The sequence below is a fragment of the Lutra lutra genome, chromosome 9 (genome assembly GCF_902655055.1).
Source record: "Lutra lutra chromosome 9, mLutLut1.2, whole genome shotgun sequence".
NCBI classification, from domain to species: domain Eukaryota; kingdom Metazoa; phylum Chordata; class Mammalia; order Carnivora; family Mustelidae; genus Lutra; species Lutra lutra.
In genome coordinates, this window is record NC_062286.1 from 64,651,513 (window position 1) to 64,674,724 (window position 23,212).

Consider the following 23,212-nt stretch of genomic DNA (forward strand, 5'->3'; position numbering starts at 1 on the left):
AAGACTCCTCAAAACAACTACTAGAACTAATAAACACAGTAAAGTTGCAGGATACAAAATCAATACACAAAAATCAGTTTTGTTTCTATACACTAACAATGAGCTATTGGAAGGAGAAATTTAGAAAACAATCTCATTTACAATAATATCAAAAAGAATAAATTATTTAGGAATAAATCTAACCAAGGACATGAAAAATCTGTACACTGAAAACCATAAAACACTGATAAAAGAAATTGAAGAAGACACAATAAATGGAAAGATATTCTGTGCTAATGGATGGGAAGAATAAACTGTCCACACTACCCAAAGGAATCTACAGATTGCTGTGCAATCCCTATCAAAATTCCAATGGCATATTTCACAGAAATAGAAAATCCTAAAATTTATATGGAACCATAAAAGACCCTATATAGCCAAAGCATTTTGAGCAAAAAAGAACAAAGCTGGAGGCATCACACTTCTAATTTCAAACTACATTACAAAGCTATATTAATCAAAACAGCATGGTACTGGCATAAAAACAGACACATAAATCAATGGTACCTAACCCAGATAGCCCAGAAATAAACCCAGGCATTCATGGTCAATTAATTTTTGACAAAGGAGCCAAATATATATAATGAGGAAATAATACGTTCTTCAATAAATGGTATTAGGAACACTGGGTAGCCACATGAAAAATAATCAAACTGAATCTCAATCTTATACTATATACAAAAATCAACTCAAAATGGATTTAAAGACTTGAGTGTAAGACCTGAAACCATAAAATACCTAGAAGAAAATATAGGTTTATATTCCTTGATATTCATCTTGGTAATGATTTTTTGGATTTCACACCAAAAGTCAAGTCAATAAAAGCAAAAATAAACAAGTGGGACTACATCTAACTTAAAAACTTCTGCACAATGGAGGAAATCGTCAACAAAATAGGAAAGCTAGGTATGAAATGGCAGAAACATTTGCAAACCTATTTTAAACCCACATATTCAATGAGGGATATCAAAATATACAAGAATTCATACAACTCAGCCAAATAACCCAATTTTAAAATAGGCAAAGGAGCTGAAACTTTTTTCCAAAGAAGTCATCCAAACAGCCAATAGATACAAGGAAAGATGCTCATTATCACTAATAAGGGAAATGCAAATTGAAATCCCAATGATATTTCACCTCATGCCTGTTAGAATGGCCAAGAAAGAGTCTTGCTACTGAGGCTATAGAGAAAAGGAAACCCTTTTACACTGTTGGTATGGATGTAAACTGGTTCAGCCACTATGGAGCCAGTACGGAGGTTCCTTGAGAAATTAAAAACACAACTACCATATGGTCCAACAATTCCATTTCTGGCAATATAGCCAAAGAAAATGAAATAATTATCCTGAAAAGATATTTGCACTCTCATGTTCACTGCAGCATTATTCACATGGCCAAAACATGGAAACAATCTAAGTGTCTGTCAATGGATGCATGGATTAAAAATATATATACAATGGAATATTATTCAGCCTTATAAAATTATTAAACCTTATAAAATGGAGATCCTGCCGTGGATGACAACTTGGATGAAACTGGAGGGCATTATGCTAAGTAAAATAAGACAGAAAGAGCAAGACAAATACTACATGTTATCACTTATATGTGTAATTTAAAAAAATAATAATAAAGTTGAACTCACAGAAACAGAAAGTAGAATGAGAGATGCCAGGGGCTGATAAGTGGAGGAAGTAGGGACAGACTGGCAAGATATTATAAACTTTCAGTTATAAATGAACAAGGTCTGAGGATCTAATGTATAATACAGTGATATATATAACTCAGTTGATATATAATATATGCAACATGTAATATATATTATATATATGTAATATAGTTGATAACACTGTAATGTATAATTGAAATTTGTCAAGAAAGCTGAACGTAAGCGTTCTCACCAAAAACAAAAAAGCAAATGTGTGAGGTGATATATGCCTTAACTCAATTGTGGGAATCCTTTCACAATCTGTATGGATATCAAAACATTAATACTGTACACTTTAAATATATTATAATTTTGTCAGCTGTATCTCAATACAGCTGAAAAAGTCTCCAAAAACACTTAGGTATAAATCTAACAAAATATGTACAGATTTGATATGAGGAAAGATATAAAAGTCTGGTGAAAGAAATCAAAGATCTAAAATATGTGGATCAATATTCCCTGTTCATGGATAAAAGACTCATATTCTTAAAATATCAGTTCTTCCCAACTGCACCTATAGATACAGTGCAATCCTAATGAAATTATCACCAAGTTATTTTGTGAATACTCATATACTGATTTTAAAGTTTATATGGAAAACCAAAAGATTCAAAACAGTCTGTAAAGCTACAATAATTAAGACAGTGTGTCTGTTTCATAAGGATAGACAAAGAGATCAACAGATCAGAATAAAGAGTCCAGAAACAGGCCCACACAAATACAGCCAACTGATTTCACAAAAGAACAAAGGCAACTCAATAGAGTAGTGGTAGTCTTAGCAAACAGCATTAGAACTGGACATCCTCATGCAAAAAAAGAATGTAGACACTGGCCTTAGATAAATATTAACTCAAAATGGTTCACAGACCTAAATATAAAACACAAAATTATAAAACTTCTAGAATATAACATGGGTGAATATCTAGGTGAACTAGGGTGATATGTTTTTAAATACAACACCAAAAGCATAATCTAGGAAAGAAAAAACTGTTTAGCTGGATTTCATTAAATCTGAACATTTCTGCCCTGCAATACACCATTAATAGGATGAAAAAAACCACCTACAGTCTGACAGAAAATATTTGCAAAACACACACCTGATAAATAGTACTCATAACCTAAATAGACAAAGAACTCTTAAAATTTAATGATGAGAAAATCAACAATCCACTTAAAAATAGGCAAAAGATCTGAAAAATATATCTCCAGAAAGATGATATACAGATGGCAAACAAGTGTATGAAAAGATGACCAACATCATATGTCATTAGGGAATTGCAAATTAAAACAGTAGGATTAAAATTACACATTTATTAGAAATGGCTGAAATCCAAAACACTGACCATTATCAAATGCTGACAAGGATATGGAGCAATAGAAATTCTCATTCACAAGGAAAAAGCAAAGCAAAGGAAAGAAAAACTCTCACTCGTTGCTGGTGGAAATGCATAATGGTACAGTCACTCTGGAAGACAGTTTAATAGTTTCCTACAAAGCTAAACACAGCCTTACTACATGATCCAGGAATCACATTTCTAGGTATTCACCCAAAGGAGCTGCAAACTATGTCTACACAATAACCTACACATGAATGCTTATATCAGCTTTATTCGTAATTGCCCAAAACAGGAAACAACACGGATGCCCTTTAACAGGTGAATGGATAAGCAATCTGTGATACAGCCACACAATGAAATATTCAGCAATAAAAAGAAACACGCTACTAAGCCATGAAAAGATACAAAGGTAACTTAGATGAATATTGCTTAGTGAAAGAAGCCAATTTGAAATGGCTACATAATGTATGGTTCCATACATACATAGTTCTGGAAAGGGGAAAACTATAAACAGTAAGAAAACCAGTGGTTTCCAGGGGTTTAGGGGCAGCTGGAAGAGGGATAAATAGATGGAATACAGGGGAGATTCAGGGCAGTGAAACTACTCTTTATGATACTGTAATGGGAGATACATGAACTGTGCATTTGTCAAAACCCATAAAACTGTACAAGTGAATATTAATGTGAATTATGGACTTTAGTTAACAAATATACCACACCAATTCAAGTCAACAATGCCAAAATTATACACAGATATTGGAACTATCTGACAAAAACCTTAAAGCAGCTATTACAAAAATGCTCTACTAAGTAAAGGCAAACACATTTGGCACAAATGGAAACATACCAGTGTAGTAAAAACATAGAAGATACAAAGGAAAGACAAATGGCACTTTTGGAACTGAAAAACATAATGACCAAATATTAAAAGGAAAAAGAAATTCATGAATGGGCTCAATAGGATTATGGAGACAACAAGTGAAAAAAAACCAAACAACATTGAATTTGATAATGGATGAAGAGAAAATTATCCAACTTGAAAAGCAGCAAGCTAGAACACAGAAAAATTGCATAGAGCATCAAGAACCTGTCGGTAGCAACAACAAAACATTTTTTTTTTAAGATTTTATTTCTTTATTAGACAGAGAGCGAGAGAGCTCAAGGTGGGGGCGGGGTGCAGTCGGGAGAGAGAGGGAGAAGCAGACTCCCTGCCAAGCAGGGAGCCCAATGTGGGGCTCCATCCCAGGACCCTGGGATCATGACCTGAGCTGAAGGCAGACGCCTAACCATCTGAGCCACCCAGGTGTCCCACAACAAAACATTTTAACATTCATGGTGTTGGGAGTCCCAGATATAAAGAGGAGTGTGGTGCTGAAAAAATATTTGAGAAATAATGGCTGACATGTTCTAAGTTTTATATATACAAAAACTGACAGTGCAGTGAATCCCCAACAGGATAAACTTAAAGAAATCAATGCCCAGATACATCTAATCAAATGGGGGGAAGCTAAAAACAAAGAAAACTCTTGAAAGGAGCCAGAGTAAAACAGTACATTAAGTAGAGAGGAACATGACTCAAATGACTGGATTTTTCATCAGAAACCATGAAGACCGGAGCGAAGTGTCACAACACATTTGAAGTCTTGAGGAAAAAAAAAAAAAAAAAAAAAGCTGTCACTCCAATATCTACCAAAAACTTCTTCAGGAATTAAGGCAAAATAAAGACATTCTCAAGTGAAAAAAAAAAAACTGAAAGAATCCATAGCCAACAGAACTGCTATATAAGAATTGCTAGAGAAAGATATTCAGAAAAAAGACAATTGTACAAAGAAAAGCACACTACTGAGAAAAAAAGAAAATAAAAATTGGTAAACATCTGGGGAAATGTAATGGATTATGATTCTCTTCAGTTAAAAGATATTTCATAGTTGAAGTAAAAACTATATTATAGTTTGGAGGATTTTCAGTGAATATAGTGGTAATATATAAGACAATTACAAAGTATCAGAATGTTAGGATGCCACCAACAAAGGGCTTAGAAAGAAACTTTAGCATGAAATACTTAGGTTACAAAAGAGGAATGGTTCAAATAAGTTTCTACCTAACCAAACTAGGAAAGGAGCTAACTATACCCAAAGTAAATGGAAGGTAATAATAAAGAAAAAAACAAATCAATGTAATTTAAACAGAAAAACAATGGAGTCAATCAATGAACCCAAGGGCCGTTTCTTTGAAATGCTCAGTAAAACTGATATACCCATATCATGACAAAAAAACAAAAAATATAGACAAAAAAAATAGAGAAAAGATAAAAATAATCTACATTGGGAAGGAAAGGGGAACATCACTATAGAACCTGTTGACATTAAAAGTATAATTGTGGGGGGCGCCTGGGTGGCTCAGTTGTTAAACGTCTGCCTTCAGCTCAGGTCATGATCCCAGTGTCCTGGGATTGAGCCCCACATCGGCCTCCCTGCTCAGGGGGAAGCCTGCTTTCCCTCTCCTAGTCCCCCTGCTTGTGTTCCTTCTCTCACTGTGTCTCTCTCTGTCAAATAAATAAATTTTTAAAAATCTTTTTTTAAAAAAGTATAATTATGGGACGCCTGGGTGGCTCAGTCGGTTAAGCAGCTGCCTTCAGCTCAGGTCATGATCCCAGCATCCTGGGATCAAGTCCCACATTGGGCTCCTTGCTTGGCAGGGAACCTGCCTCTCCCTCTGCCTCTCACTGCCACTATAACTGCTTGTGCTCTCTGCCTCTCTCTGACAAATAAATAATAAATAAATAAAATTTTAAAAATAAAAGTATAATTATGAACAACTCTACAGATATAAATTTGACAATTTAGATTCAGTGGAGCTATTCCCTAAAAACCACAAACTACCAAAAGTTACCTAAGATGAAAACAACCAAATTACTGCTAAAACTACTAATGCAAGTAAAATCAAGTTTAAAAAGCAAACAAAAAACTTCTGAAAAAAAGTATCCCTAAGCCCTATGACTTCACTGCAGAATTCTATAAAACATTTAAAAAAGGAATAATACCAATTCCAAATATTCACTTCCAGAAAGCAGAAAAGGAGGGAATAATTCACAATTCATTTTATGAATCCAGCACCATCCTGAAATCAAAACCAGACAAATCAGTAGAAAGAAGAAAAAAAACTACAGATCAAAGGCCCGCGTGATACTGATGGAAAAAAATAAAAAGGAAACTACTGTTATCCACCATATGAAGTCTGAATAAGAAAAAACCCACAATAATAATTAATGCAGAAAAAGCATTTGGCAAAATTTAATACCCATTCACCATAAAAAAAATTAAAAAACAAGTTAAAAAAAACCTTTGGTATGCTAGGGGAGAGCTTCCTCAACTTTATAAAAACTATCTACAAAAAAACCTATAGTTAACATCACACTAAATGATGAGAGGCTGAAAACTTCCTCCCCAGAACTGGGAACAAGTCAAGGATACCACTATTATCATTCCTATTCAATAAAGTACTAGAAGTCATGGCCAGTGCAATGAGTCCAGAAAAATAAAAGACATATACATTGGAAAGGAAGAAATAAGGTGGTCCCTATTTGCAGAAGACACAACTATCCATATAGAAAATCCCAAAAAATCTGAAAAAAAAAAAAATCCTAAATAAATAAGAGGAGGGGGCAGATAAAGTCAATGTGCAAAAACCAATTGTATTTCTATATCTTAATAATGTACAACTGGAAACCAAAATTATAAAAACAATGCCACTTTCTAAAGAACCAAAAATTTAGAAAGAAAAATGAAACTTTCATATACACCTAACAGTACATGTACAGGACCAATTATGCTAAAAACTACAAAAGCTGATGAAAGAAATAAAAGACCTAAAGAAATGGAGAAGCATACTGTATTAGAACACTCCACAGAGTAAAAATGTCAATTCTTCGGGTACCTGGGTGGCTCAGTGGATTAAAACCTCTGCCTTCGGCTTGGGTCATGATCACAGAGTCCTGGGATCAAGCCCCGAATCTGGCTCTCTGCTCAGCAGCAAGCCTGCTTCCTCCTCTCTCTCTGCCTGCTTCTCTGCCTACTTGTGATCTCCCTCTGTCAAATAAATAAATAAAATCTTTTTAAAAAAATGCCAATTCTCTCTAAATTTATCTTTAGACTTTACTGAATGCCAACCAAAATCACAGCAAAGTTCTGTATTTTTTTTTAAATAAATACAGGTTAATTGATTTAAAAATGTATATAGAGAGGCAGGAACTAGAAGAGATAAAATAATTTTGAAAAAGAACAAAGTTGAAGGAATCACATTACTCAAAAGTCCTTCAATGGTAGAATAACCAAACTGTGGTACATCCATACAGTACAATCCCACTTGGCAATAAAAAGATAAGATATGGTCTATATATACAATGGAGTATTATGCCTCCATCAGAAAGGATGAAAACCCAACTTTTATATCAACATGGACGGGACTGGGAGAGATTATGCTGAGTGAAATAAGTCAAGCAGAGAGAGTCATTTATCATATCATTTCACTTACTTGTGGAGCATAAGGAATAACATGGAGGACATTGGGAGATGGAGAGGAGAAGGGAGATGGGAGACAAACCATGAGGGAATGTGGACTCTGAGAAACAAATTGAGAGTTTTGTAGGGGAGGGGAGTGGGAGGTTGGGTGAGCCTGGTGGTGGGTACTAAGGAGGGCACGTATTGCATGGAGCACTGAGTGTGGTGCATAAACAATGAATTTTGGAACACCGAAAAAAATAAAATGGGAAAAAAAAAAAAGAAATGAAGTGCAGATATACACAATGTGGATGAATTCAAAGGCACTAATAAGGTTAAGTGAAAAAAATCCAATCTCAAAAGGTTACAGGGAGCCTGGGTGGCTCAGTGGGTTAAGCTTCTGCCTTCAGCTCAGGTCATGATCTCAGGGTCCTGGGATCGAGCTCCACATCAGGCTCTCTGCTTAGCAGGGAGCCTGCTTCCCCCTCTCTCTCTGCCTGCCTCTCTACCTACTTGTGATCTCTGCCAAATAAATAAATAAAATCTTAAAAAGAAAAAAAAAGGTTACACGCTGTTTGATCCCACTGGTAGGAATTCTGTACATTCTTGAAAAGACAAAATCTTAGTGACAGAGAAAAGATCATTGGTTGCCACTGGTTAGAGCTAAGGAAAGGGTGTAACTGAAGGAAGATTTTAGGGATGATGAACCTGTTCTGTACCCTGTTGTGGAATGGTAAAATCCATAGAGATGTACACAGGTGAAATTTTTTTCAATTTTTCTCTATATCAATTTTAAAATGATATTAACAAAGAGACACAATGTATAATCATAACATGAAATAGAATATGCTTAATGACAAAAAGAGGCAAAAGACGATTTTGAAAACAAATATATAGTGTACAACATTGGGAGAAAATACAAAAGGGATAACAACAGTAGGCTTCAAGTGGAAGGTGAGACTTCAAATAAACACAATTTGAATATATAGAAACTGGAGATAATACAAGTGAGAAGAACAAAACAGAACAAACAAGTTGATCCTTAGTATTTATTTTCAGCAGTGAATCCCAAGACTATGACATATAAAAATTCCATTTTTAAAAATTCTTACTATATCACCACACACCTAATTTTCTAAATGAGTTCCTGTATAGTTGATTAAAAAAAAAAAAGCTTATTCTCTATAAGGTTATTAAATTTCCTCCAAATATAAATTATTTATTAACTGCATATTCAACAGTATAGCTTATTAAATATTATATAGCCCAGTTATTTTCAAACTCTTTTAGTGATAGAATGTTCCTCAAAAATGTGACACACAGGTCAAAGCAGAAATGCTCAGGTTGAAACATGGTGGAGGGACCAGAGCCCCTACCCATCTCACCTGTGGACGGGGCTCCATTAGAGATATCTGTGAAGACCCACTGGTAACTGACTTGTCATCTCCTGAGTTTGTTTAGAACACCATCAGTCATAACTACATTTGCAATAATTTCTTACTAAATGTCTGCTAGATTTTCTTTTCTTTTATTTAAGCATAAACAGTAGAATTCTGGTCATATTAAATTCTATCATTACATTTTCACTTTGCTTTATTAAATTTCTGCCTTTTTTAAAAAAATTTATTTATTTGACAGAGAGAGATGCAGCGAGAGAGGAAATACAAGCAGAGGGAGTGGGAGAGGGAGAAGCAGGCTTCCTGCTGAGCAGGGAACCCAATGCGGAGCTCCATCCCAGAGCCCTGGGATCATGACCTGAGCCGAAGGCAGACGCTTAACAACTGAGCCACGCAGGAACCTATAACGTCCTTGTTTAGCTCTTTTAGTGGTTTTACTATTGAATGTAAAACAAACAAACAAAAAAACCTGCTTATTTTACTCTTTATTTACATGTGCATGAAAAACTTTGATCTTTTAAGGTATATTTCATTGTTTATTTCTCTTTTGGGGTGGGGTACCTGGGTGGCTTAGTTGGTTAAGCTCCTGACTTGATTTCAGCTCAGGTCACGATCTCATGGTGTCTCATGGTCGTGAAATCCAGCCTCACGTCAAGCTCTATGCTTAGCATGGAATCTGCTGAAGAATCTCTCTCTCCCTCTCCCTCTTCCTCTTCCTCTACCCCTCCCCGTGCCCGCTTGCTCGAGCACTCTCTCTCAAATAAATAAGTAAATTCTTTAAAAAAAAAAAAAAGTACTTCTCTTTTGACAACTGATAAGGTATTTCTGGCAATGATACTTTGTAAAGGATTTCAGACTATTTTTTATCTAATACAGTAACCGGCAACTGTATTACAATCCAATGCTCCGTAAATTTATATTACTGTTACTCTACTTTGTGCTTCTTTGCCAGTTCCTTACTGTTAGTGGTACATACTTCATATTTTACGGTAGATTTTTTTTTCAATACATTTACCTATTTCTTAAATACCCAACACTGATACACTCTAATTCAGATATTTTCATTATTACTAAGTAAATACATTTTGAGCTTGCTTGAAGGATATGCAATTTAATGTTAACTTTTAACTCCATAATTCCTAACCGTGGTTTATTAAGCTACTTTAGAAATGTGGATTACATTATAAAATTCTATGTTTTTAACGATTTTTACTAAACTGGTTGTACTTAGTATCATCAAATCTAATAATTTCATTCATTTACCTCTTCTAAGTCTCTTTCAATTATATACTCTCAAGTGTAGTTTACCTTCATGCTAACCTGTTATAAAATCAGATTTCCTCAGATCTCAAATGCTCCCTCTTATCTCTTAAGAGACATTTAATTTGGCCAGAGAGTATAGTGGAATGATAGCCATATTTCTCTTAGCTATTATGAAGTCTTTGTATTTTCAGCCTATGAATTAAGGGCTAACATAGTTCTTGTTCTCCTTTCCTAAAATCATAATGTAAAATTTGTATTTTGCTTAAAAACCTACTATGTAAGAACTTTAGTCCCACCCTCACTTTTTGAAACACTTTTTTTTTTTTTAAGATTTTATTTATTTGTCAGAGAGCAAGCCCGTGCACCAGTGCACAAGCGGGCAAAGGTGGAGAGAGAGAAGCAGGCTCCCTGCAGAACAAGGAGCTCGATGCAGGACTCGAACCCAGGACGCTGGAATCATAACCTGAGCCGAAGGCAGCGGCTTAACTGACTGAGCCTCCCAGGTGTCCCTTTGAAACACTTTCCAATGTTCACGCTGAAAGTAGGTTTCAAATGAGGGAAATCTTTTTTTTAATTATGGTCTCTATCTTGCAGGTCTTTACCTTTCCATGTGATATTCTTATCATCCAAAGATATATTACATAGCAGATAATAGTGTTATTATTTTTTCTTCTTGAGGATCTCTTTAGGTCATTTTTCTCTAATATAGATTTGCTTTACTTGTTCATTAATAGTACAACTAATTTTTGCTCAGTTAAGTCAATTCTTTCTATAAAGCCTCTATCCATGTCTCAGTATCTCTCACAGCCTTTTAGGCTCTCACAGAATTCCAGGGTCAGAAAGAACTTAAATGTCCTTCTCCCAGTAAAAACCTCTATTTTTACAAATATTCCATAATGCATTCAATTTATGTTACACTAAATTTCTGAACAGTTATACTTGTTCAGAAGTTTTCTGCTGCAGTAGAAATTCTGCTATTATAGAGTCTACATAATTTTTTTCTTCCCCTTTTCATCACATGGCAAAATTTGCTCATTAGATATACAACTTTCTTTTGCTTTTTTTCTTGAAATGTATCATGTAGGGATTTTTTAAATGCGTCTTACTACTTCTCCTTTACCATCTTCCTAACACATTGTAAGATGAAAGGTTTACATAACTAATACTCATTCTCAACTGTTAATACATGTGACACTGGAGATCTATGCTAGCATTGGAACACGTGATCTTTTAATAGAAACAAGATCAAGTATGATAAATAGTTTTTCTTCACATTTTCAAAAAACTGAAATTAATAACCCCTATCACCGTAAGTGCTCAAAAACAAATATTCTAATGTAGTATTATATTTTGTTCATTCTTTCCCTTGCTATGTATATACTCCAAAGAAAAAGGGATTCTATCATAAAAACCAGCATTGCAATACTTTTTAAATACCTCTTTTCCACCAAAAATAACTAAAGATAGGACACTGCATGAAATGTTACAACTTTTTAATAAAGTCATTTATAGATTTGTAATAAATCACTATTATATAATAATATCTTAAAGGAATTAAATAATTTCCTAAAAACTATTATAAATTACATATTTTGGTATCTGAACAAATTCTATATGAAAACATATCCTTTATCAAGATTCCACTTATCTAAATATTATTTTTTTGTTTTGCTTTACTCTTAAAAGACATAGTTTTCTCAATACCATATCTTTATTATTCCAATGAAGAGAAATGGTCATGAATAATTTGTTAAAATATCTATTTTTACATGGTGCTATTTAAAATTGTATCACAGGGATTTAAAGAGTCTTCTTTTGATTTTCCTGCTGCTTATTAGACTCAAAATAAATGCATAAAATTACTCATTTTTCAAAAAGGAAAAAATCCACCAAATCTTTCTTACTAATTTGTATGCACTACTCGTTGACTATTCTCACTATTTTTTTCACAAAAATATTGTTTGACCTAAGTATAGGACATTTTTAATGTATTTTTCTAGTTCTTAGGATTAGATTTACTATAAATATCAGATGTTCTTCCACAGATTTTGTGAACTTAATATTAAAAACATATCCCTGACGCTCTACACCTCAAGTTGTCAATCTGAATGAAAATGACACCATTATCAGCATCACCACTAACAGATTTCTTAAATTAGCTGCCAATACTATCAATTAGATATTTCACGGTTATTTTAGAAATAAGTATGTCAAAAGCATGTCGTTTGCAACTATTTTCTCTGGCTAGCAATAAATTCAAAGTGTTCTTTGACAAAGGACATCAATCAGTAGAGCTAAGAGACCTGAGTTCAAATGCAGATGGAGACAATTATTAAAACTGTGGCATGCAAGTAAATTACTCAACTCCCCCTAAGCCTCCCTATCTTCCTTACTAGTTTATTGGGAGAATTAAATTAAATAATGCATGTAAAGCATTTAACACTGAGCTTGGCACACACTACGTGAGATATCTCAGTAGTAGTTGATGTTGACAATGATTGCCTAATAAGGATTTCAAGAACTATCCATGGCAGTTATCAGATGCCACAGACACATTATGACTCATCTGCTACTCTTTGCTGCAGATTTGCTCTTTCTTTCTTTCTACTTTTCTATGTTCTCTGCCGAGTGAGGCTTTGGTAACATTACCTCTAAGAATGTCATTAGGTGGCACTGAGAACACCTACAATGGAAGCTATGCTCTCCATGAACCTCTTTCATACATGTTGTAGCTTCCAATTGCTCTTGCTTGAAATAAATTTGGGGAAAGCTGCTTTAACTCCACATTAAGCATAGATGAGAAAAATGGCCAGTGTCTCTGGGGAATAATTAACAAAAGACAGTTTGTTTCATCTTCATGATAAAATACAGCATCCCTATTAGAAGGCAAATTCATCATTCCCAAAAGTTAAATAGAATGACACTTTAAAAGTAATTCCAGCTGATTAAATTTAGGGTTCTGAAAAAAATTTAATTCATGAATATACTCTGAATCTTTCATTTGATTTTAAAATGTATAAATGTTCATTTAACTTTGAGCCCTTGCCTCTCAGTGTTCTATTCTGAGCTAGTCAAACAAGTGGTAGCAGGCATGCTGGGCTCAATAATACTGCCTCTCATATTTAAATACTCTTTTTCACTTGGATTGCAAATTAAAGACAGTCTCCTGAACACTGACACATTTTCAATGATTGATTTTGCAAAACGTGTTGATTTTTCTTACACTGTTTTGCCTCTGTGTGTGTCAACTTTGGCCTTCTTTTCTTGCTCCTTTGCAGCATTGCTGTCTCTTTGAAGCCATTGTCTGCCTGATATGAAAAATGTACATTAAACCTCATGACTAATTACACAGACAGAAAATTCCTGATCTCAAATATAAAATGCCTATACCCAGAAACAGTAACAAAAGCTTCTGACTATGTACAAAACTCTTAATCAAACCTTTCATTCATTTGAATTAAAAGAAATTCCAATAATTTATTTTCTGTTAAAGTTGTGTTTACATTCTTTGAAAAGCAGATTTCTTATGCATGTTACATGCCTACAAATCAATCCATTTAACAACAAACAACATCCATCCATTTCCTCCACAAAAGTTTATACTTGCTGTTAGATCTGCTATTAGGAGCTTCTGGATGAATTCAATTAAGTGCTACTCAGAATTGTTTTGTTCTAGATACAAAACCGTCTTCAATACGAGGTCCATTTTTTAACTCCTGACACTATGCATTAGCAAAGTAGACTTCTTCTAATAAATCCTATAATCTATGGATTAAGCACCTGGCTCCTTATATTTTAAAAATATACTTATAAAGAAAATGAACAGATACTTCTCTCCCCACCAAAATATACAAAATAATGTCTCTAAATCTAAAAGTCCAGGCCTTATACACACACTGCATGTTATAGTCTATACAATATACAAAATCTCATCTCTGATAACCAGTTTGTGGGCCAATTTTTTCCCCCCAAAACAGTCTAGTTCTAGAGTTAATTTGACCAATCATCTTTGAAAAACTATTGGATGCAAGGCCTCACTTTGGCACTCGGAGAGAAGGCCTGCAGGAGTTTATAATCTAGTATGGGGGGCTTGGCAAATACAAGGGTACACGAAGAGTACTCCTATGAAACCACAAGTTAGGCACTGTGAAAGAACACATCAGGGAAACAAAGAGAGGAAGGTTGTGCTTGCCTCTTCCGCATGTTAGAATTTTCCTAAGGGCCAGCAGCCACCATTTGTTTTCACAGACATCCGAGCACCAGACTCCCCAGCTCCCAGCCTACCAAATGTAGGTACCCCGCTCTGTTTAGCTGTGGCTTGCCTTTTTGTTAGACCAGCTCTCCTCTGCCTCTAGTTGTTGTTCTCCTTGTGCAGTTACCAGTGCAGTAAATGCAGCACATGCCATCACACTCCTATTTTGGGAAACCCTGCAATAACCACCAGTGCACCGATTGGCTAGTTCAACCTTGGGTTGAACTAAAATTTTAGTTGCTTGTAAATGATGTTTCCAAACGGGGAGATGCAAGGAGGAAGGGGGAAAGTAGCCCTGCTCCTCCAGAAATGGCCACAATACCTAAGCGGAGTAAGTTGGAATAAGGTCTGCACATGAGCCAAAGCTTAGAATTTCATTGCCTTTGTTGGCTCGTGTCACTTCTTTAATTAATGTCACTTTCTCTGTTTTAATATCAGAGCAAGTGACAAGAGTGCTTCTGGATGAATTGTGTTTTCTGAGGACTGTATGGCACACTCTCCCGCAGTCTGACAGAGGGACGTGCCAGCTTTCCTTGGCAGTTACAACGCACCAGCTTTAGTTTTAGTAGTTTAATTTGTGGCAGTTATATGTTTTGAATACGTTGAAGTATTCACAACGGTCTCATGGAATCTGTTCCATAGATAAAGTTTACACAGTGGAAAAGAAAAAGCAATGGCGATAAGGCGATTAGGAAAAGCTTCTCTTGGCCACAGCTGGCCTTAGAGGCATTCCTGTAAATTTAAGAGCATTTAGGGGATAGGATTAAAGTGATCACAAGGAATGATGGCCCCCCACCTCTTTTTGCCCAGTTCTGTAGTTGGTGTGAGACGATCATAAGGAATATGATATTTAGAACTCAATTTTATGCAAAATCCATTATTCAAGAAGTGAAGTTTATATACATGATAGACATGCAATGAAATAAATGTTAGAATAGAAAACTTTGTTACTTATGCATTAAGTTGATTCTAACATTTTGGTAAACTAAGTTTTTATTGATATAAAATTCAGGAGAATTTCTGCATTGAGGATAAAGGACTAAACTTTTTCCTTGGGTTTGCTAAAGATCTCTCGGTTTCCAGCCCAAGTATTCCAAAGGTTTTTTGTTTGGACTTTTTCCTTCATCTCCTTTAGACACTTGCGTGAAGCTTCATCAACTCACGGTAAGAGCTGCCACCAAGGAGTTCTTCCAAACTTTGCCTGCCCTTTCTAAATTTAGGGTTCTTTACTGCAGCAGGTTGAAGATCTGGCTTTGATTGCACCTGGCTCTGCTGGAGAATAGAAATATTCATCTCCACTGAATGCATGCTGCTTAAGTGCTGGAGGCACTTGCAGGAGAGAAACTCTCATTGGAAACTTCATTACAATACTTTCGCTTCCCTACATGAAGTAGTCATTCTCATTCACCAAAGATAGAATTGTGGCTGACACAGCCACGGGAGCTCCTGTTTGACTTTCAAAATTAATCAACCTCTAAGCTGGAGTAGAAATGGCATGTCCTTTAACCTTAAGCACAAAAAGCTCTCAACAGACTGCAGTTTTTATATCCCTGGATGAGAGTTTGGGCCCCTAATACTTAAACTTGATGCACATACTGGGTTTCTGGCATGCTTTTGCCCATACCCATCTGCTAGCCTGGCACTGTGCCCATTCAGAAGGTGTGATGCCAGTTTCAATAGGGCATAGGTGCCAATCAAAGATGGGTTTGGAGGGGCAGCATGCAGAACGCAGCAAAAGTCAGCTCTTCTGCCAGAAGATCCTCCTGTTATCAGATAATGCCAATGAAGGGCCACATGCTTCATTGCTTGGGATCACACTGCATCTGTAGATGTTTCTGGCCTTCAATGGATGTCTTTCTACAGAAGCATTTTCCTCAAGGATTATTTGATTGGAGACATTACAGCAAAGTCTAACGGACTGAAGTCCATCCTTTTCAAAGAAACAGTGGAAACCTTCGACAACTGTCTTGAAATAATTGCCGGGTTTTCTGTCTTTTCTCCTAAAACACTTCTTCGTGTAGAATATTGTAGAGTATATTCGGTCCATGTATGGGAGTTATAAGGGGCAAACATCCTGAAGAAGGATTAACTGCAAAACCAAGAACCTAAGCAGTACTAAAATCCATAAACACTTCTGTATCGTTAAGTGTGAATGGTGGACAAATTTTCATCATCCCATAACTGTTTTCTAGTGGATTCTCACGCTCAGAGCTTCAGAGTTTCATTTTCCTCTCCTGTATTTTATAAACATGGATATTCCTGTGTCTTAAAAGAAAGACCGTATCTACTATTTATTCCTCTTCTTCCATGTCGAAAGGAAAAAAAAAAAAAAAAAAAAAAAAAACAAAACACTTCAGAAGCAAAATCTATCCATATTTCATAAGGAAGCCAGAAGCTCTCAAAAGCTGAGGATTCTTTTATTGTGTGGCAATAGAGGTGAGCTCATTTCATGAAGAAGAAATTTCCCTATAGCAATAGGTTTCAAATTTTTAAAACCCTGACCACTATAAACAGTTACAAGATAGTAACAGGTGCAGTAGAAGAAACATAATATATAAATCAATGAAGAATGCAGCAGTTTGTAAACCTTCCCTGAAGGCACAAGAGTTTGACAGTAAAAATGCTGAAAATGAAGAACCATAATATATGATAAAAAGAAGATCAGACACTTAGCAAAATGAAAAAGCAAAAGCTAAGCCTTAGAAGAACTTTCTCTTTTCATACAAAGAAGCCAAAGCTCTGTAAATATTTAGATTTCCTGACTGATAGGCACATAAACACTCCTCTTTCTCTAAAAATTCAAAATTGATAGCCTATGGACAGCAAATACCAAATTAAAATACATCTCCTACAAGCTCTTATTTCTTGTGTAAAGGTCTATCAAATGTATTGAATTCGTAAAATCCCAGCAATTCTCTCCTCTTATATCTCTCTCCACACCTTCGTCTGATAACTACTTTACCATATATACTGTGTTTCTATGCCATGTTTCCAGTGTTCCTGTTTATTTCCTTCTTCTTTTCACCCCCCACAGTATTGTTGGCAAAATTTTCCAGTTACAATCCTAGTGCCACCATAACGTTGCATTGCGTCAGAAAGATTAACTGCTTATCCCAAAGCCTTCTCCATAAGACACTGCCAAAATAACACTTAATATACCGATGTATAATAAAGCACTAAGCATTCCAGTCACTCCACTCTGTTGCATTATCATTGGGCTCTTCTGAACATTATTCTACGTATCTTCACAATGAATCTATTACTACGGACAAAAAAGTAAAGTAAGTAAAACTACACATGCATAAATTATCCTTTCTATTTCTTCAAAAATAGAAGTCTGTTTTCTTACCAAAAAGTGAGTTAAACTTTGATAACTTCTAAAAATCCTACTCAGGCTACTCTGGTTCTTCAGTCCCCTCAAAACAAACAAACAAACAAACAAACAAACTCCAAAAACTTTTCTTCTATGTTTCTAAAGTAAAAAAGAGCTAAGCTGAAAACATGACCCAAGAAATGGATGACCATCACCTAGATAATGTATTTACATTTATTCATGGATAAGTGATTTGATCTTAAGGCCTCACCAGAGTTTAATTTTAGTTATAATAATGTGTTACTCTTTATAAAAAAATAATGCTATTGATTTATGGCAAAAAAACATATCTGGATTCTATCAGATGATATAATAATTGTCTGGGCTTTTCTTGAAACTAATAGTACCTCTGTAAAATTACAGGCTGGAATTAAGGGGTGACATCTGCAATTATGGAAAGGAATAAAGAAGGCTGGCTTGTGTAGGTTGAATATCCCAACCTCAGTCTCAATCTCTCAGGCAAATAAATACCGAACATCTACTCTGTGCTTGACATTCCATAGATGCTAACTGGTCATCGCTATGCGCCACTTTAAAAAACTAAAACTTCCGCAGATAAATCATTTTTGTTTTTACTCATACAAGCCTTCAAAGGAATTCAGCTTAAGTTTATTACATATAACTTTGTTTTTCTGGATTTGTTTTGACTAATTTCTGAAACCCAGTATCTGAAGTATATGAGATACAACTTAAATGAGAACTTTTTACTATGTCACCATGGCTACTATTATAAATTTTAGGGGTAAAAGTATTTAGGTCAGTAAGTAAAATGTCATAGTCTTCCAATGGCATTCTCGATGTTCTTAGTTTACAACATCGGTAGCTAAATCTATCACAATCCGTGGCAGGATAAATGGAAAATCCCTCCAGTGGGTGTCCCTGTCACCTCCTAATCCCCTGTGGCACCAGACACTGAACCTGGGATTCAGGTAATCCATGAGGACAGAAGTTTCTAAATAAAAAAATAAATTATATTTAAGGGCTTTCTAAGCTCCAAGTCCTTTAAAAACATTACTTCATTTAATCCTCACAATTATTACTATCTCAGTGATAGAAACAAAGTCTTGTGACTAGGTGGAAGTCACTCAGTTTCTTTGGTCTTACGTCAGAATTCAATCCAGATTTGCCTAACATCAAAACCCATGTCCTCATTTATACAATTCTCCCTTTTTTTTTGCTTGCTTCTGTGTCACACCTCGCAGTAAAGAAGAATTCAGACTGTTCCCTCTCCTTCCCTGGAAGTTTAGAAACTTTTTCACTTAGTTGATACTAAAATGATAGCAATTTTTCCATTCCCTGAACCAGCTCCTCCCCTGACTCTTTTCATATACAAATAAAGAACCTTGGCTTTGTTCTTGTATTCAGACCCTTCTTTTCCCTCTTATAACTATTTCTATTAATGCTATAGGCACATTTGTCCAAGTCAAGAGCAAATAGCAAAATTCCCATCCCTTCCCCTTGACTCTCAGCTGATGATTCCTGATCTCAAAGCTAGAAGACAGCTGAACATGCAATGAGTTAGACAAGGTGGCCAGTTTCTTCCCAGCCTCAGGCAACAAACCCTGAGGAAGTGTCTACCTAAACAGTATATCTATAAAGAACATCTGGAAAAGAGGTAGCTGCACACAAAGGTGTTGTTAAGGAAAACCTAAATTTCTTCACTTATATACAGGAAATGATGAGAAACCTGGTAAAGTGCAAAAATATGACACAATTTCATATGCATTTGCTTAGATGGCTTTGAAAATAATCAGTAAAAACTAAGTTGAATGAACTGATTGCTGATGGTATCTCATTAAAGAGCTGCTCCTATGATTCACAAGTGCCACTCTAGATGGCATGCTGACAATATCTGGAACACACAGTTTTATTATATATTCTGAAGTATGGAGCCTCTACCTCAAAATAGCTAAAGATTTCTTCAAATCTTTCCCCAGTGGTGTGTGCTTGCTAGCATTCCCAGGATCCAGGTCCTAACATTCAGGTAGTAGAGGGTCCAGTATAATATAAGGAGTCTTAAAAATTGTTTTAAAACAGAGGCACCCGGGTGGCACAGTCAGTTAAGCATAGGACTCTGAGTTTTGGCTCAGGTCATCATCTCAGGGTCATGAGATCTAGTCCGGTGTTGAGCTCCATGCTCAGCATGGAGTCTGCTTAAGATTCTCTCTCCCTCTCTCTCTCTTCCCCTCTGGTTCATGCTCTCTCTCTCTCCTCTCTAAAATAAATAAATAAATCTTAAAATCAACATTGTTGTAAAACAAATATTATTTTGGTAGTAAGAAAAAATAAGTAAATGATACATGACATATACTTAGACTAAAAGCAGCAAAGGCTTTTTTATATTTAAATAGGGACAAATAGATCACATGCCTGAGCACATTTCTTTTTTTTTCTTTTTTAAAGATTTTATTTATTTATTTGACAGAGAGAGATCACAAGTAGGCAGAGAGGCAGGCAGAGAGAGAGGGGGAAGCAGGCCTCTGCTAAGCAGAGAGCCCGATGCGGAGATGGATCCCAAGACCCTGAGATCATGACCTGAGCCCAAGGCAGAGGCTTAACCCACTGAGCCACCCAGGCACCCCATGAGCACATTTCTTTTTCACAACAGGAACCACACAAGTAGTGAATGTACGAATATGTGTATAGGCCTATACTTAATTTTTAAAATACACTTAAATTTAAATACATATTAACATTTTATGTATTTCCATTTTTAAAAAAAGGAATTACAATTTATGCTTTTCTGTATTTCTTTGAAATTACTCAAATAATTCAATTAGAAATCTAAAAGTATAACTGATAAGCCTTGAGCTCCAAGGCTATATAGCTCAGTGACAACAAAAATTTATTCAACTTCCTATCTCTGACTTTGAGTCAAGACAGTATACCAGAGATCTTAGCTCTTTGCTATTCAAGAGAACTCTCTAATTCAAAGTCTCAGTCCACACTTATTCTATGGGGAAATCTACTCTCTGTGGACTCCACATATACTTTTATGGTCTTTACCTGTACCATCTAACATGGTAGCCACTAGCTCTATGTAGCCATTGAGCTCTTGAAATGTGACTGGGTAAATCCTGGATTTTAAAGACTGTAACTAAAATAATTTTTTTAATATTGATAACATATTGGAATAATATTTTAGATATATCGGATTAAATAATATATATAATTGAAATAAATTTCATCCTTTTTTTTTTTAATGTTTCTCTTAGAAAATTTTAAATTACATAAGTGGCCTGCATAACCTTTCTCCTCAACAGTGCTGCTTATGGCACTCTCAACCTACTACTCAGAATCACAGCAATTTTCTAGCAAGTTCAGACTCGTTCGAGGAGGAAACTTTTCTCTAAGCCATACAATTTTGTGTGTGTTGGTCTCATCTTCCCAACTCGATTAGACCCTGAGATGATTAATAAGGAGTTCTCTTTTTACTGAATTTCATTCATTTGTTCAAAATGACAATTACGGGTCACCTGGGTGGCTCAGTTGGTTAAGCAACAGCCTTCAGCTTGGGTCATGATCCTGGAGTCCCAGAAAAGTCCCACATCGGGTCCCTGCTCATCAAGGAGTTGGCTTCTCCCTCTGACCCTCTCCCCTGTTATGCTCTTTTGCTTTTTCTCTCTCTCTCTCAGGTAAAAAAATAAAATCTTTTTTTAAAAAATGACCAATTATATCGAAAAAGGAGCTTTATCCATCATGATCCATGAAACATGTCTGTGAACTGTGGTGAAATACGCCATTCTAAACTACGCCTCTTCAGTATAAGGATTATTTGGGGCTGAGGGTGCAAGGAGGAAGAAGTACAGGGAAAGGCTTTCTCTGAACTCCCTTTATTTACATGAAGACAGATCCTCCAAAAAAGACTCAATTGTTCTAAGTTCCCTCTAGGGAAGTTTCATCAACCAGAAAAAACTACTCTTATCACAAGAGATTAGAAATTAACACCACTCCCAGACAAGCTTTGTCACAAACTATCAAACCCCCCACCTATTCTCCTAAAGGCCCATTCATCTTTCCTAAAGATCATCTACTGTCCTTTAAGTGACCTCCATCCCCTGTCCCTTTCCCCTATTAAGACAGTATATAAGTTCTCATATCTCACTGCTTTTTGGGGTATTCACTTTTTTTTCTCTGTGATATCCCCATGCATATAACATCAATTAGTAATTTCGTGTAGCTTTTCTCCTGCTGTCAGTTAATTTTATAAATCCAGCTCTCGAACATAGGAAGAGTAGAGGGAAAGTCTTTCCTTCCCTACTGTCTGAAATGTTTAATGAGGGAGGAATCCAAGATTCCCCCAGTGGAGGTCTTTTACCAGCTTCTTAAACTCCTACAAGAACAGATGTAATGAGTCAATCCATTTAGGAGAATTTATCCTTGAGGGTAATTTTTTTTTAAATCACTAATATTTATCTTATTTTATTCATTAAATCCAGTCATGTAATGGATAGTTCTGATCACTAAACTACAGTTGTAAGGTAGCCCTGAACGATCCTTTTAAATTCAGTGTAATTTAAACCTTTTTAAATGTAGTGTAAAAATATATTTAACTAGAATTCCTTGCCTATACCAAAGAACACAAAAAATAATTTGTTTTTGTGTCTATTTTCTCATTTATGAAGGACAGCAAATAACTAGTACCATCTAGACGCACAGGAGAGTTCTTTCATTCCATACAACAGATGCCTTGAGGTATTAAGACTCAATTCTCTAGTGAAGCCTAGTTAAGAAATGACCACAACCCTCTATTACTTAAATATTAATGATAAAGATTCACAGAGTGTCTGGATTTGTAAAGTGTGGTTTCTGAGCTATAAAAAGCAATGTTTCCAGGAAAAGACACACTCAAAAACAACATTAGCATTTGTCTGGTGGACTTTGTTTAACTAGGTTCTGGAAGGACTTCCAGAAGTCATGCCCAGCAAGGAGTGGGGTCAATCATGGCTTAAACCAGACATTCTGGTAAACTTTAATGATCCTCATTTACTTAATAAAGTACATTTATGAATTCTACTGTAATTCAAAGTTTCAATTGTCAAAATACTAAATGATCACAGTTGCAGTCACATATACAAGAATATTTGGTAACTTATATTTTACCTAAATATATCAATCCAAATCCTCCAGAGCCAATCATTTTGCCCAGCATCCATTGTTTTCCTTCCATATCATCCAGAACCTTGCCTTCTGGAAGTGGAACAGGAAGTCTGTATTTCTCATTTCTTCTTGGTGGCATCACTCCTGTTGGCAGAAAGGTTGAGATAAGTAATTAAAAATAAAAACAATAAAAATTCCAATTAAAATACATTTCTCAAAATGTCTTCCACAGGGCACTTTCCCAGGT

At 35.5% G+C, this 23,212-nt stretch overlaps 1 protein-coding gene across 4 annotated transcripts in view; it reads right to left on the bottom strand.

Annotated features, from left to right (window-relative positions):
- The window catches only part of VRK2 (VRK serine/threonine kinase 2), a 119,691-nt gene that overhangs the window by 94,680 nt on the left and 1,799 nt on the right, over positions 1-23,212 (bottom strand). For all 4 annotated transcript variants that reach the window (XM_047744079.1, XM_047744080.1, XM_047744081.1 and 1 more), the window contains exon 2: positions 22,969-23,109. In XM_047744079.1, coding sequence (XP_047600035.1) covers positions 22,969-23,104 — 136 coding nt within the window. In that variant the 5' untranslated portion in view covers positions 23,105-23,109. The remainder of the gene's footprint in view (positions 1-22,968; positions 23,110-23,212) is intronic.